At 60.4% G+C, this 16,284-nt stretch overlaps 1 protein-coding gene across 10 annotated transcripts in view; it reads right to left on the minus strand.

Annotated features, from left to right (window-relative positions):
- Positions 1-5,547: 5,547 nt before the first annotated feature.
- PAX8 (paired box 8) overlaps positions 5,548-16,284 on the minus strand; it is a 46,004-nt gene continuing 35,267 nt past the window's right edge. For 4 of the 10 annotated variants that reach the window (XM_039524756.1, XM_039524761.1, XM_039524757.1 and 1 more), the window contains exons 7-12: positions 15,686-15,861; positions 14,529-14,649; positions 13,459-13,635; positions 9,851-9,952; positions 7,722-7,811; positions 5,548-7,246 (exon numbers count right to left, since the gene is read on the minus strand). In XM_039524756.1, coding sequence (XP_039380690.1) covers positions 7,176-7,246; positions 7,722-7,811; positions 9,851-9,952; positions 13,459-13,635; positions 14,529-14,649; positions 15,686-15,861 — 737 coding nt within the window. In that variant the 3' untranslated portion in view covers positions 5,548-7,175. The remainder of the gene's footprint in view (positions 7,247-7,721; positions 7,812-9,850; positions 9,953-13,458; positions 13,636-14,528; positions 14,650-15,685; positions 15,862-16,284) is intronic. The other 6 variants (XM_039524759.1, XM_039524758.1, XM_039524764.1 and 3 more) reach the window with 4 other exon arrangements.

A 16,284-nucleotide genomic window follows, 5' to 3' on the forward strand; every position in this document is an offset into this window, starting at 1 on the left:
TTCCTATTATTTATTCACCTCCCCGCCCCCCCCTTCTCGTTAGGATTCACTGCCTTGCGTTCCGCTCCCCAGCCCCCCGCACCTGCAGCCGCCGACGGCTCAGGGCCCCCGTGATAAACAGCCCCCCGCGGGGAGAGGGGAAAACAGAGCGTGAAAACAAACCACACAAGGAGGGAGGCGCTGGGCCAGGGAGGGGGAGTTTGCAGGGATGGAGGGTTTGGGGATACAGGTGTTTGGGGGGCTGGAGGGTTTGGGGGAGTTGGGGGATGGAGGGTTTGGGGATACAGGTGTTTGGGGGGCTGGAGGGTTTGGGGGAGTTGGGGGATGGAGGGTTTGGGGGTACAGAGGGCTGGGGGGCAGGAAAGTTGAAGAGGATGCCCCACTCCAGAGGGAAATATATGCAGTCAGACCCAATTGTGGAGAATCTGTGAGGTTCCCCCCGAGCCCTAGGGACCCTAGAGAGGCAGCTGGCTCGTCCATCCCCTCCCCACACACAACCCCCGCATTGCATGGAGTGTGAGAGTGTTGGGGGGGGGGGCTGTGTGTGTGTCCCTGCCACCCCCTGCAGGAGGGGATGAGCCCTGGGGCTGGGCAGGGGCGGGGGGCTGGACCCACAGTACGGCCGATCTCTGCCCTTCCAGGACCCCAAACTCTGGGACCCCACATAAAATAGGACCAGCTCTTGCCCCAAGAGGCCTGTGCCCCCCATGTCCCCCATCCTCCCCAGCCCACCCCCATACCTCCTCCCGCTCTCCAGCCCCTTGCACCCCTCAGCTGCCCTCCTGTTCTCTGTTCTAGCTTCCCCCAACCCTGTCTCCAGCAATTGCTCAGTGGGCACCACCAGGTGCCAGATGCCAGGACAAGGCTCCCCCCACCCCGAGATCGATGGGAGAGGGGTGGAGGGGGGGGGGCTGATCCCCACCCCCAACCCTCCAGCACGTGGCATCTGGGCTGCAACACTGAGCCCATGAGCCTGAGCACAGGTGGGAGCCATCCGGGAACCTGCCCCTGCGGGGGCTAACTGGGGTGGGACAGAGCAAAGGGGTTAAGGCCCTCAGAGCTCACAAGCCCCACCCAGTTGAGGCCCCCAACTGGCAGAGAACAACACCCCTCTTCGCAGCATGGGCAGCACTAGGACAGGGCTCCCCCACTCCTGCTGTTCTGCCCATGGAGCCCCCTCGGGGGGGGGGCACGAGCTGACCAACGCTGCCCACCCCCAGCACAGAGACTCTGGCCTGGGCCAGCTGCGAGTGGGGAGTGATGCCCAGATGCCCCCAGGGAGCGGGCTGGTGCCCAGGTTGACTGATGAGGTGGCACCAGATGCTACAGACACAATCCCCCTCTTCCCCTGGGCACTGAAGCCTTTCGCTTCCAGAACCTGGTTCAAACGAAGTTACAGGATCGGGGCTGGGCTCAAGCCCCCATAGCCGGGACAGTTCAGGGGGTCCTAAAGAGGAGCACACCCTGGGTGCCTGGTAGAACTTTGGGGCCTGCCAGCTCTCTCCACGTCATTGCAAGTCTGCCCACATGTGCTGCTTTAAATCCCCAGCTCCCGGAGTCACGTGAATATCAAAGACTCTCACCTTCTGCTTAAAAAGAAGAGTGTCCATCCTTCATGGTTGGGGAGAAAAACAACGGGCTGTACACGGGTTGGAAAAAGGGACCCCCAGAAAACAAAGGCCAAAGTGCCTCCCCAAATTATTATTTTAAACATCTCAGGATTTAGGGGGGCAACAGGACCAGCTGCCGCACTTGGCTGGCCTGGGCCTGGCTAGTCTGGCTTCCCGCTGGATTGGTGCAAAGTGTGTTTCTAAACCGCACTCCTGTTGTACAGTGCAGCTGACATGCCAAAGCCGTTCTGCAAGCGTTTCGCCAAAACCCTTGGCCGCCCACAGCAAGTGCCTGAAGTACGGCTAGTTCTGAGCTGGAATTTTGTTTTTAATTCTGTAAATACATTTTGAATCAAGTTATTTTCCTTAGGACTTGGAATTTGCCAGAAGTTTTTCAAGCATTTTATCGCTAGTGCAGCACATCAAAATCATTGCTTACTTAGCCGCATTTCTCATGGCGGTTATGGGACAGGGGAAAGGAGTGTGGATCCATAGGGGGTGGAGGGGTATTTAGAATGAGTAACAATAAAAGCTCTTTCAGGGCTGCAAAGGGAGTGGGCATGCAGCTGTCTCTGGGGTGAGACACAGGGATCCTGCGCCTGGTGCTGAGATGCAGCTGCCTCTGGGGAGGAATGTGGCAGCTGTTTATGTTTCTTGTGGTTAAGGCCACTGAAGATCTGGGGTTAATTCCTAGCTCTACCACTGACTCCCTTATTACTGCTTTAACTCAAGGAAGGCCCAGGCCTGGGTTATACAGGTCAGACTAGATGATCACAGTGGGCCCCTCTGACCTTAGAATCTATGACTCTTTGACTCTGGGCCAGTCACTGACCCATCCTGGGCCTCAGTTTACCAAGATGTAAAAGGGGGCTAATAACCTTTCCTTTCTTCTCCTATCTGGTTAGCCTGTGCTCCCAGCACATGCTTAGCTGGGGCTTGTAGGTCCTACCATAAATACAAGTGACAATAACTTTCCTTCTTGCACACACATTGAGCCCTTTCCAGCCATTGCTCTCAAAGCTCTTCACCAGGGAGGGCAGTGTCATGAGCGCCATTTGGCTGATGGGGAAACTGAGGCACAGGAAGGGTCTGTGACTTGCCCAAGGTTACCCAACAGGCCAATGGGACTAAAACCCAGGTCTTCTGAGGCCCAGCTTAGCCTATTCCCATTCTCTGGAAAAGCCTATTTCACCAATGGGTTGTTCTCACTCACTACAACACCCCCTCCCCCCATTCTTTTCCATCACTCTCAGCAGCAGGATAAATCTCTCTCCTTCCTTGCTGGTGGGGCGCTGTCAGTTTTCACAGCGCAACTGCCAAATCTGCGCTAAAGGTAACGGGCTAGGAGAGAGAACTGTAATATTTTATAGCTGATGAGCATAAACCAATAACAGCCAGGAGGCGTTCACCCTGCCCAGCTGTTCGGCGGCTTTGCTCCCATCCAGGGCGTGTTCCAAGGAAAGGCGCCTGGGCGTGCTCAAAACCCAGAGAGAGTCACAGCAAACGGCGTCCTTGGGCTGCAGCTGATAATGGGCCTTCTGCAGAGGAAGGATGGGCTCATGGTTAGCGATTCCGGGCCAGACGGGCCCGTTGTGATCGTCTGCATAGCACAGGCCAGAGACCTGCCCCACAGTCATTCCTTGGCGCAAAACAGCCCCACTTGATAGAGACGCCACCATGGCCCTGAGTAAGTTGCCCCCATGGTTAATTCCCCTCCCTGGTAAACATCTTACAGGTTTCAGAGTAGCAGCCGTGTTAGTCTATAGCCGCAAAAAGAACAGGAGTACTTGTGGCACCTTAGAGACTAACAAATTTGTTAGTCTCTAAGGTGCCACAAGTACTCCTGTTCTATTTACATCTTAGCTCCCATCTGACTTTGTCTCATTTCAACTACCAGCCATTGGCTTGTGGGACATGACTGAAAGGCCCCTTATGAAATCCCCGTTTAGGCGACAGACTGATCAAGTTCCCCCTTAACCGTCTCTTTGTTCGGTTCCCGGCTCTGCCATTGACACCCCGTGTGATCCTGGCCCAGCCAAACTTCCACTGAGTTCACTGGCTGTTTGGTGGCTAAATTCCTGTGAGGCTCTGGACCTTGGTCTGTCTGGGCCTCAGTTTCCCATCTGTACAATGGGGATAATATTCTTGCCTTTGCCTTGCCTATTTCAGTCAGTCTGGGACTGTCTCTTGCCCCGTGGAGTCTCCTCAACTCTGGCAATTTTATCCCCTGTCTCACACCGCTTGGGGTTTGCCTCACATTCATGTGATTTCAAATCACAGGGGTATGTAGGTTTCTCGCCCTGGTGGTCCCCCCCAAAAAGCTTGAAAATGTGACACACACCCCCCCCAGGCTCCAGCCCCACATTTATTATTGTTTTAACTCCTGTACTTTTTAAGCCATTCTCCTGGGTTGTTGTTTTTTTTATTTATTTTTTTGAGCACCTGACATGATTTTTGAACCTGGTGTATGTTTGTACAGCACCTGACACCCCGGCACCCTGATCTCAGCCAAGGCGCGCCCAGGGCAGTTGTAGCAATACATGGACTTTTAAAGGGACAGTGTCAACAACAACAACAACAAAAATCACTCTCCTGGTGGCCTGTTTTTGGCCTCTTCTTGTTATTATGAACATCTACATCAGACAGCCTTGAGATTCTCAGCCCAGAGCCAGTGTGCCATGTGCCATCCCTGGGCGCATTGCCAGCATCAGCAGGGCCTGGCGCCTACGCTGCCTGGATGGGTTCCCCACTGCTCAGACCAGGTGGCTGCTCTGCGCCTTCCATTGTTGCACAAATCTGGGGCTGGCCGAAGGTGCAGCATTGTTTGGGCCCTGGACACCGCCGCCTCCCTCCATAAAATAGGTGTGGGGTGAGTCCCCCGCACTGCTGCCAACCATCACTCCCTGTGCCCCAGCCGTGCACTCTCGGGATTCCCCCATAACAGGCTGTGACCTGTGGGCAGGGTCAGCATCTGCTCAGTACTGCCCTGGGCTGGACCGGACCCGGCAGACTGGAGCCCAACAGCTGGACAAGTCTGCGGGCTGGAGTCTGCAGAGGAGGGGTCCATTAAACCCTGGGGTTGGATGAAGGCCAGAAACAAACCACTAACGAAATGGTCAATTGGAGTTGAGCGCTTGGGAAAAAGCTGCCCTGGCGTCTCCGCAGCCTGGAGCCCGGAATCCCTGCCCCACCTCTGCACAATGGGGCTGCCTCGCCCGCTGCTGGAGCTGCTGACCATGGCCACTACGTGTTTCTCGCTGCCTGCGTGGGGCCAGGGGCTGGATGGAGCTGGGGGACCTGGGAGCCCAGCCCTGGCTCAGCAGGGGTGGCGGTTTCAGGGCTGGACCCTAGTGAAGCAAAGGGCGGGGGGGGGGGGGCGGTCTCTGTCAAGGCCACTGGGCTCAGCCAGACCCTGGAGCTCATTTGGGTCCCCCAGGTCCTAGCCCTTGGGGGCTCCCTCTGGTCTGGACCGTGGGTGTCTCTGCAGCTGGCCATGGCAGACTTCCTGGCCCCAGGCAGCCTGCGCTGGCCTCAGGCACTAAATGGTTAATATTGTCCTGCACTGGGTGTGTGAGCACCACTGCCCTCTGCAGGATGGGCCCAGAACTGCACACCTGAGTGTCACTGGCCCTGTCCTGCCGACGGTGGAGGGGGATTGTCTGTTACCTCAGGGTCTCAATCCCTGGGTTTCTCAAGCAGGAGGCAGATCTGGGCTCTTTCCTGCTGCCGTGTGGCTCTGAGAGGTCTCAGGGCACAGCGTAGTGACCCTGGGACAGCCAGGGTGACTGTGGATCCTTCTCCTATGCAGAGTACGCACAACCATAGCTCAATCCAAAGCCCTGATTTATGATCACTGGCTGGGGGTGAGGCTCCCAGCTACTCCAGTCCCAGCGTCTCCCAGCAGGGGGTGCTGTGGGGAGCAGGGCAGGAGGGGCAAAGCGGGGGGAGGCAGAGCAGCCTTGGGGCTGGGGATTTACAGCGTGGGGCTCGTACACGCCTGGCACAATGGGGCCCAACGTGGTTTGGCCGCTAAACGCGGTCACACTCTGTACGTAACCAGTCACCCTGCGGAGCCCAGCCCTGGGGCCCAGCTTTCGGCAACTCTTTTCTCCTCTAGGTTCTTTGCTTTCCAGTGCTGCTGGCTGAGCTCTCGCTGCAGCCGCACTGAGTCGGGGTGGGTGCAGATGGGGGAGGGGTCACCCCCACTGGTGCAATGCAGGAGCTGGAGCCCACAGTGCGAATCCAGCTTGAGCAGGGAGTTCCTCTGCTGGAGTTCAGCCAGGCAGCGTGCGGATCCCATCCTGTCCCTGCACCTGCCCTTCCTCTGGGGGTACCGTACCACGCCTTGCCAATCGCCCTCCCCAGGCACCGCCCCACACAGCCCCCTGCAGGGGCTGGACAGGGAGGACACCCACACACACCGCTGCCAGCTCACGCTGGCACGCCTGGCACGCCAGGACAACGGGTTTATTGAACCTTTAATAAAAAGCAGGAGCATCCAAAGGGGAGAGAGCGAAAGAGGAGAACTGAGGGGGCTGTCCCACGCCCTGCCAGGGGAGGGGGTGACGTACAGTCTATACACAAGCAAGGTGAGGCTGGGATGGAGACCTAGCAACGGGCGTGGTCCTGAGGGGGGCTGGAATGCCCGTCAAGCAGCGCCATGGGGGCAGCTGGCACTGCCCATGGAGGAGGGGCCAGGCTGGCAGGAGGGAGCTGGGCTGCCCCTGGGTGCACTCCCCAGCCGCTGGCAAACACCGGCCCAGCAGGGCGAGCCTCAGCAAACAGAGCTTTCCAGGGCCTGCATCCCAACGGGGCCCAGCCGAGCGTCCAAGTCCTGCGCCCAGCCCAGCGTGGCTGGACGGCCAGCGAGAGGGGAGGAGAGAAGAAAGCCCGTGGTGGGGATGGGGCTGGTGAGAAACACAGGAGAGCAAATCAGCAGGGTCCCAGAGCCAGTCCTCAGGTCATGGGGCTGTTGGGGAGAGCAATCGCCAGATAGATAGATAGATAGATAGATAGATAGATAGATAGATAGATAGAGGGGGTGGATGGGGATAGAGAGATAGAGGGGTGCATGGGGATAGACAGACGGGGTGTACAGGGACAGATAGATCCATAGAGGGGTGTACGGGGACAGATGGCTGGGGGGTGTGGGGACAGACAGATGGAGGGATGGGGGTGCGGACGGATGGACAGACGGGGTGTGCGGGGACAGACAGATCGATCTGATCTGGGTCTCTAGAAGCCATGTGATGATCAAAAGTCCCTGTCCAGCCCCCTTTGTCTGGGGGGTCTCTGGCCAAGGGGCAGGATGGGCACAGAGGTGCTGTCCATTGTTGGGTATCCTGGGCCCCCGCATTGTTCTGTCCCCAGTGGAGCTGCGTCGCCCAGATGCCTCCGTCCCATGTCCCCACAAAGCAGTTGTGCCGGTGCCGGAGGTGGCCGTGTCACCCCGTCCCTGCGGGCGTTGGGGCTGGCTGTGCGCTCTCGCCGGGTAATAAATAGCAATGCCTTTGGCTGGCTGCGCCGGGCCTGTCCGGGGGTCCTGTGCTGCGGCTCCCATGGCAGCTACAGGTGGTCGTAGGCAGCGGCAGGGGGCGCAGGGGCCCTCGAGGCAGAGCTGTAATAATACGGGGAACCTGGGCAAGATCAACAGTGCCTGTTAGAGGGGAGCGCCAGCCTGCCCCGCCCCCCGCCACAATTAACCATTCTCACTGAGCATCACAGGTTAACCCACACCAGGAGCTCCGCCCCCACACCCCGCTCGGTTCCCACTGCCCATGCCCATCTTCCACCCACCCTCCAACTCCCAGGCCTCGTGGCTACAAAGAGCAGGAAGCAGCCAGTGCCCGGTGCCCCCACAGCAAAGCCGTGGGGCCCAATGGGAAGGGCACTGGGAGAGGATGCTGGGGACCTGGGTTCTAGTCCTGCCTCTACCACTGGGGGACCTTGGGAGCTCTGAGCAGGAACCGTCCCTTGTGGTGTGGGTGGGTGTGTGTGTGTGTGGCACCAGCCCAACGGGGTCCTGATCTCGCCTGGAGTCTGGGCAGGCCCCTTCCCTCCACCCCCCATGCAGTGGAGTCCCCTCATCCCTATCCCGTGCCAGGCACTCACTCAGCAGGCTGGAGTTGGGGAAGCGCCAGGCCTCACCGTAGGTGGAGTAGGGGGAATGGCTGTAGGCGTTCGCAGAGTAATCACTGCCTGCTGGGGACAGAAAGAGGAGTTAGTGCCCAGAGAGCGGGCTAGGGCATGGCATACCCAGGGCGGGTACCATCACCCCTGGGCAGCCGCTTCTGGTGCTGGGCAGCCCGCATGGCCAAGGGTTCTGGAGGACAAGGGAGCCCCTTCACGGGCCATTCCAGGACAGACAGAGTGCGGGAGTGAGCACCAGGGCACAGGGCACGAAATCCGGGGGCACCTGGGGAGGATGCAGCTAAACCATGAGTGCTGCAGATAGTGCAGCTACCATGGTGAGGGGCCAATGACAGATAGATAGACACAGGGTGGATGGGGATAGATAGATTATTCCCCTCTATTTGGCATTGGTGAGACCACACCTGGAGTACTGTGTCCAGTTTTGGTCCCCCCACTACAGAAGGGCTGTGGAGAAATTGAAGAGAATCCAGCGGAGGGCAACAAAAATGATTAGGGGGCTGGAACACATGACTTATGAGAAGAGGCTGAGGGAACTGGGCTTGTTTAGTCTGCAGAAGAGAAGAATGAGGGGGGATTTGATAGCAGCCTTCAACTATCTGAAGGGGGGATCCAAAGAGGATGGATCTAGACTGTTCTCAGTGGTGGCAGATGACAGAACAAGGAGCAATGGTCTCAAGTTGCAGTGGGTGGGGGGCGGGGGGTTAGGTTGGATATCAGGAAACACTATTTCACTAGGAGGGTGGTGAAGCACTGGAATGGGTTCCCTAGGGAGGTGGTGGAATCTCCTTCCTTAGAGGTTTTTAAGGCCCGGCTTGACAAAGCCCTGGCTGGGATGATTTAGTTGGGGTTGGTCCTGCTTTGAGCAGGGGGTTGGACTAGATACCTCCTGAGGTCCCTTCCAACCCTGATAGTCTATGATTCTAAGATAGATAGATAGACAGATAGATGATGCGGTGTATGAGGATGGGGGTGTGTATGAGGATAGATAGATGGGAGGGGTGAATAGGGATAGATTGATAGATGTGGATGGACGTAAAGATCGATCCTGCCAATCGCTGTGACTAGTCGATCCATGCCCAGTGTTTCCCTAGCATGCCGGCCCAGCTGGCACTGGCTGGGGATGGAGGTAGCAGCGAGCGAGGCGGTTGGGTTTCTTGCCTTGCTCAGCAGGCCGGGGGCCGGGCAGGCCGCGGGCGGTTGGCGGAGTCCCCAGCACACACTGTCTAACCCAGTCCCGAGTCCCCCCGCCCTGCGCTCTTCAATCTCATTTCACGCTCGAGGAGAGGGGCTGGGGCGGCCCGGGTGCAGCGCTGGATTCTCAACGCTGCATTAAGCACATCTCCAGGGTAACGCGGCAACAAGCCAGTTCAGCATGTTCCCGGCCCAGGGGAGCCGTGCAGCTACCTGGGGCACGGCCCACGGCACACAGAGATTAACCCTTCGCAGGGAACAGCCGGTTGCAACACCGGTGGTGGGGGGGGCAGGGGGATTAGGGTGTGGTTGGTTCCCAGCACCTGTCCCCCTCACCCCATTTCTTAGCATCAGGCCCCCTCCACCTGCTCTGCACACACAGACAGCCCCCACCACCGCCCCCCGCCACAACTCCTCCCGGGTCCCTGGAGCCAAAACTCACAGCTAGATCTGATGGGGGGCGGGGGGATCTTGTGTTTTGGTTCAGCCCATTACAGATACGGTCAGCTGCAAAACTGACCTGGAGAAAGAAACCAGGCGTCCAGGCTCCCAGCCCCCTGCTCTAACCACTAGACCCCAATCCCCTCCCCTCCAATCCCCTCCCCTCCCCTCCAAGAGCTGGGACGAAACCCAGGAATTCTGCCTTCTAATCACCCCACCTGTTCTAATCACCCCATGCGCTGTATCCCTGAGCCCAGGCTCTCCCACCCCCAGCTCTGCTCCTCAATCCTGTCCCGCAGGCCTGCCCTCCCCCGGGAGCTAAATGGCACCTGAGGGGCCTCCTGCTAACTACCCCAGGGCTTCCCCTAGCGCAGCTGCCCTGCGGCACAGCGCCCGCTGCGCCCTCCCCCTGCTGCCCCGGTCCTGCAGCACCGCCTAGCCCCCCGCGGCCCTACCTGCCACCATGCCAGCGATGGCGGATGAGGCGTAGCTGCCCTGCCCGCCGGTGGGGATGTGCGGGGGGTAGCCGGGCAGGGTGGAGCCGACCATCTCGCGCCCTGCAAGGGAGAAGGGATAGATAGCAGGTGAAAGGCTGGACATGTGAGGGGGGCAAGAGGCAGCCCCAAAATGAGCCCCCAGCCCAGCTGGACCCCAGCCCAGGGGGCTGAGCCTGGGATCAGCCTGCCAGGGAGCCAGGCAGAATGCCGCTACCTAGCTGGGGATCTGCCTAGGGATCTGCAGGTGTGATCCTTCTACCTACCAGAGGGCTCTCCCAATGGGATCTCCCTACCTATCTGGAGAACTGCTATATCTGGGGCTCTACCAACTGCAGGATCTCCCTGAAGGATCTGCCTGGGGATCTAGCATCTTACTGACCTAGGGATCTCCCTGAGGGATCTAATACCTTACTAACCTGGGGGAATCTCCCTGGGGGATCTAGCACCTTACTGACCTGGAGGGATCTCCCTGGGGGATCTAGCACCTTACTGACCTGGAGGGATCTCCCTGGGGGAACTAGGACCTTACTAACCTGGGGGGATCTCCCTGGGGGATCTAGCACCTTACTGGCCTGAGGATCTCCCTGAGGGATCTAGTACTGTAGTGACCTGGTGATCTCTCCAGGCTAATCTAGGACCTTACTGACCTGAGAGGAATCTCCCTGGGGGATCTAGGACCTTACTGACCTGGGGATCGCCCCCTCTCTGTCTCCTCTCAATTTCCTGCAGCCCCGGATCCCTGGTGGTGACCGTGGGCCATCTCGCTCCCCTCCCTGGGGGTCTCTAGGGTCCAGGATGCTGATGCTGTTCTCCAGCCCCAGGAGCTGCTGGTCTGATCTCTGGGCAGCCCCCCTGGCCCGGCTCCCCATGTCTCTTGCCCCTCCCTTATGGATCCAGGCAGCTTTGTCTGCCCTAGAGAGACGGGAGGGCTTCGCTGGAGCTCATCTAGCAGGTGGCAGCCCCGCTGAACCCCAGAACGTTCCCCAGGACAGACGGACGCTAAGGGTTTAACTGGACAGTGCTAACCCCCTATACCAGGTGACCCTCCCCTGTCTTTCTAGCCCTCTTCTACTCTGGAGCTGGCAGGGGCCTAAATCCCAGTCTGAGCCCCCTGCCCCCCCAGCCCTGCACTCTGGGGATGAACCCACCAGCCTGAGCGTCGGTGAAGAATGCATGGAGTGCATGGTGCACGGTGACCTGCAGCAGCAGAAGGCAGCTGGGATGGGTGCAGACACAAGGGGTTAATGAGCACGGCCAAAATGCTCCAGGCCCAGAGCTCAAGGGACAAGTTTTTACGCCATGATTTGTATTATGGTAGCACCTAGAAGCCTCAACCAAGATCAGACCTTGTCGTGCCAGGTGCTGCCCAGATCCTGACTGAGATCAGGGCCCCGTTGCACCGGGCGCCACTCTGACCTGGTGCTAGAGCCAGCAGTTTAAACAAACTTACAGAGGATGATTATCCCCCTTCTACAGCTGGGGAAACTGAGGCACAGCGCGTGGCAGGGATTTACCCAACGTTCCCCAGGGAGTCGGTGGCAGAGCTGGGCCTTGAACCAAGATATCCTGTGGCCAAGCACCAGGCTGAGGTGAGTGCCTGTAGGGCTCTGGGCAGCACTGCCCAGCTGTGTTGGTCAGGCGCTCTCTGTGTCCATGCCCACCCCACGAGCTGCCTGTGCTACCAGTACAGAGGGCCTAAGGGTTTGGGGTGCCCGACCTGCCCTGGCCTCCACCAGCCAGTGGCCCCACTGGCAATGGTGTTGCTGCCCTCTGGGACCAGGCTGCCGAGGGGGCGGGGTGGTTGGGGCAGGAAGGCGCAAGGAGGGGGCTGGCTCTGAGATGGCGACATAGCTGCCATGGGAAGGCCAGGGGATCCAGTCCTCAGTCTGTAGCTCTGTCGCTAGCCAAGCCCTGTAACCCTCCCCCCACCCCAATTCCTGGATCCCTGGGGTGCCCCCTGCTCGTAATGTCCCCCCACCCCAGTATCAGCACAGCTGGCAGGTGGCCTCCTTCACGTCACCCTCCAGCGAGCTGAGACCCAGCAATTTCCTCTCCCGTGGACAAGGCGGGAGGCCTCCTGGGCCGGAGCCGGCTCTGCAGGTCCCCCTGCTCTCCGGGGCCTGCGCCGCCCCGACCCTCTGCCCTGAGGACTGGATCAGAACCCCAGAACCAAGCCCCCACGGTGGGAGGGGGGAAGAAGGGGGGTATCACAATCCCGTCCATAGCCTGAAAGCTGCATGTGGCAAATGCAGTTAGCCTGTGGAACTCCTTGCCACTGGGGAGCACTGGGGCCAGGAGGGTTCCAAAGCAGAGGAGACACTGATGGATAAATGGGCACAGGCCCACCTTCATTAGCTGGCCTATAACCCCTCCTGCCCCTGGCAGTGTCAGAGAGAAACATCACCGTCAGGTGATTCCTGAACAGCCCACTTTGGGGGGGCGCTCTGGCACCTTCCTCTGGAGCAGCTGGGACTGGCCTCATGCGAGATAAAACCGCAGGAGGGTGGGTCCGGTTCTGCTCCGGTGCCACAGCCCCTGCTCCCAGCTAATGGCCCAAGCTGCCCCAAATCTTGGGAGGCCTCAGAGCCTGGCGTTCTAACCCTGGGGCCAGGTGGCTGGGCCACTCAAATCCCTGTCGCTGGAGAATCCCCATTCTTCAAGAGCAGTGCGGGGCCAGGGACACACAGCTGAGCGGCGAGCCCTGTTAGCTAGCCGGGGGGGTAAAGACAAGCTGTGGGAGGACAGATGGTGGGGAGGGGTCTGAGAGCCCGGGCAGGGTTCCCCCAGGGTCTGGCTGGGGAGGGCACAGCTGCAGTGTTTGAACTCCAGCCCAGCTGGCCCCCAGCCAGAGCCCGCAGCCCAACAAAAGGACCATTGAGGAGGGCGGGGAGGGGAAATGCGCCTTTGATCTCAAGCCAAGGTGGAGGAAGGGCCCGCCCATGTTCAGATCTGGCAGCTAAGGGGTTCCTGGGCTGTGAACAGGACGCCCATGGGCTGGGCTAAGGCAGAACCTCAGTGGTTCTGTGGGGGGCACTGGTCCAGAACTGCTGCCGCCTGGCTCCTGCAGGGAGCCCAGAACCTGGTCATCCCTGGGTCCAGACCCCAGTGCGAGCCAGACTCCAGAACCTGCCCTTGCCTGGGCTCTCAAGGGAATCCAGAACACACTGGCCTGCTGGGTTCTGGAGGGAGGCTAGAACCCGGCATTGCATTAATTCTGCCCAGGTCTAGAACACTCCACTTGAGCTGCCTTCTCCAAGGGGAGCCCACAGACCCAAACTCCTGCTTGACCCCCAAGTGAGTCTAGAACCTGTGCCCACAGACAGCTGCAAGGAGGAGCCTGGAACCCAAATCTCCAACCAACGGCTGGAAGGAAATGTCCTCCTATAAACTGGGGTCTGGAGGGGGGTTCCAGAACCTGATTTGCCAGCTGGGCTCTAGAGTGAGTCTTGATCATGGTCTTGCAGCTCAGGTCAGAGGGAGGGCTGTCAGTCTAGAACCCCGGGGATTGTCCCTGCATTGCTAGATGCCAGCCGCTGCCAACAGCCCCCGCTGCACCGGAGCCGTACCTGGGACGAGGCCCTGGCCGGGGAACTGGCCGTAGATGGCGGAGCAGTGGGGGAAGGCTCTGAAGGGCGGCCCGGGCTGCAGGTCCGAAAAGGCGGCACTAGATAAAGAGGAAGGGGTGGCGCTCGGGCTGGAGGCCTCGGGGGTCTCCTGCTTTACAAGGAAGGGGGAGTGAGGGTCTGGGGGGGGATGGTGGGAAAAAAAAGAGACAGGAGATGAAATGAAAATGGGCTGAAATGATCACAGGGTAGGCGCCGACGCCCAGTCTGGGGATCTGGAGCCAGGGGGTGGGATCACAAAGGGGGCACTGGATCCCCTGCCCTTCCCCGCACTCCCCACCCAACCCTGGCCCACTGGTGGGGCAGGGGCAGCTGGCAGCGCGGGGGCAGGGCAGGAGGGGCTGGGCAGCAGAGAGCTGGTTAAAGGGAGTGGAGGCGAAGGGGAACTGGGGCTGGCAGTGCTGCACAGTGGCCATGGCCATGTACTGGCACTGGGGGAGCTGTACTGGGTCTGGGGCAGGAGGAGGTGTCAGTGCTATGTAGTGGCGGGTGGGTGCACAGGGCTGTGCAGTGGGGGGCAGGGCTGTGCAGTGGGGGCAGAGCTGTGCAGTGTGGGGACAGGCTGTGCAGTGGGGGTCACTGTGTGTGTGCAGTGGGGCAGGGCTGTGCAGAGTGGGGCAGGCTGTGCAGTGGGGGTCACCGTGTGTGTGCAGTGGGGGCAGGGCTGTGCAGTGTGGGGCAGGCTGTGCAGTGAGGGTCACCGTGTGTGCGCAGTGGGGGCAGGATTGTGCTGTCGGGAGCTGGAGTAGGGTCCCAACAGAAATTCCATCTTCCTATTTGTCTTCCTCAGAGGTTCATTTCCCTGGCGGGTGCTGGGCTGGGGGCTGGCTCTGTAGGGAGGGGCTGAGTTGGGAGAACCTCCTGCAGGCTCCCCCAAACAGCAGGGTCCTGGCAGGTGCTGGCCCTGTGGCCCCTGGCCCTGACCCTCTGGCATCTCCTCACGCCCACGCCAGCCCTAGCCGGCCCTAGACTCCCCCGGCTGTTGGGGGCAAGACTTGAGGGTCAGCCCTTACCTGTCACGGCCGCGTACGGCTGGGGGGCGGCCAGGCCGCGGCCGAGTGGCGTATTGGAAGCGGTCAGCGCGACTTTGCCGTCGTCCAGCGCACTGCTCAGCAGAGGCAGCGGGTAGAGACCCTGGGCGAGGGGGCAACAGAAAGGTCAGTGACCCCTGGTAAGGCTCAGCCCCCTGAGTTCTCCTAAGACCCTCATATTGCTCACCCCCCAGGGGACCCCCAATACTGGTCATCCCCCCTGCTGGGACTCCCAGTACTGCTCAGCCCCCATGAGAACTCCCAATACTTCTCACCCCCCCACTGGGACCTCCAGTACTATTCAGCCCCCTGCTGGGAAACCTCTCCAGTACTGCTCACACACCACTGGGACCCCCCAGTTCTACTCACCCCCTGAGGGGACCCCCCCAGTACTGCTCACCCCTGCTGGGATCCCCAGTACTGCTGACCCCAGGAGGCCCCAATCACCCCACTGCTGAAACCCCCATACTGCTCCCCCTCACTGGGAACCCCCCCAATGCTGCTCACACCGCCCCCCGCTGGGACCCTCCTAATACTTCTCACAACCCACGGGGACCCCCAATATTCTCACCCCCCACTGGGACCCTCAATACTGCTCAGCTGCCCGCTGGGACCCCAATACTGCTCACACCCCACTGGGACCCCCAATACTGCTCCCCCCAATGGGAAAGCCCCCAACACTGCTCAGCCCTCTGCTGGGACCCCCAATACTGCTCAACCCCGCCCCTGTTGGGACCCTCCCAATACTTCTCACATCCCACTGGGACCCACAATACTGCTCCCTCCCCCGGGAAAGCCCCCAATACTGCTCACCCCCCCTGCTGGGACCCCCAATACCGCTCACACCACACTGGGACCCCCAATACTGCTCCCCCCTGCTGAGAAAGCCCCCAATACTGCTCACCCCCTTGCTGGGATACCCCCAATATGCTCAGCCCCAATGGGAAAGCCCCCAATACTGCTCACCCCCTCTGGGATCCCTAATACTGCTCATCCCCCCACTGGGACCCCCAATACTGCTCCCCCCCACTGGGAAACCCCCAGTACTGCTCACCCCAGGGGGCCCCCAATACTGCTCACCACCCCGCTGGGACCTCCCAATACTGCTCATCCCCCAGAGCGGTGGGCATGGCCCAGACCTGCTCGCCCTTGGCATGGCTGGGGGAGGTATAGGCCTCAGGGTAGTGCTGCCGCTCGAAGGGGCACTCCAGTGGCTCCAGGGGGGGCTGGCCAAAGGCTTCGGAGCGCAGGTGCTTGCGGGCGGCGCTGGCGCTGCTCTGGGTGTCCATCCTGAGCCGGCAGCTCTCCGGGTCGCCTGCCAGGCAGAGCAGCCATGAGACCCCCATCCAAGGCACGGGCATGGCCCGATCTCACAACCAGCCACAGGCATGACCCGATCCCACAACCAGTCACTGGCGTGGCCCGATCCCCGACCAACCCCCCAGCCACGGGCATGGCCCAATCCCGACCAGCCTCCTGGCCACTGGCATGGCCCGATCCCCAACTGACCCCCCAGCCACGGGCATGGCCCGATCCCACAACCAGTCACGGGCACGGCCCGATCCCCGACCAACGCCCCCAGCCAAGGGCATGGCCCAATCCCGACCAGCCTCCTGGCCACTGGCATGGCCCGATCCCCAACTGACCCCCCAGCCACGGGCATGGCCTGATCCCACAACCAGTCACGGGCATGGCCCGATCCCACAACCAGTCACGGGCACGGCCCAATCCCCAACCA

Source organism: Mauremys reevesii, linkage group 2 (genome assembly GCF_016161935.1).
Source record: "Mauremys reevesii isolate NIE-2019 linkage group 2, ASM1616193v1, whole genome shotgun sequence".
Lineage (NCBI taxonomy): Eukaryota > Metazoa > Chordata > Testudines > Geoemydidae > Mauremys > Mauremys reevesii.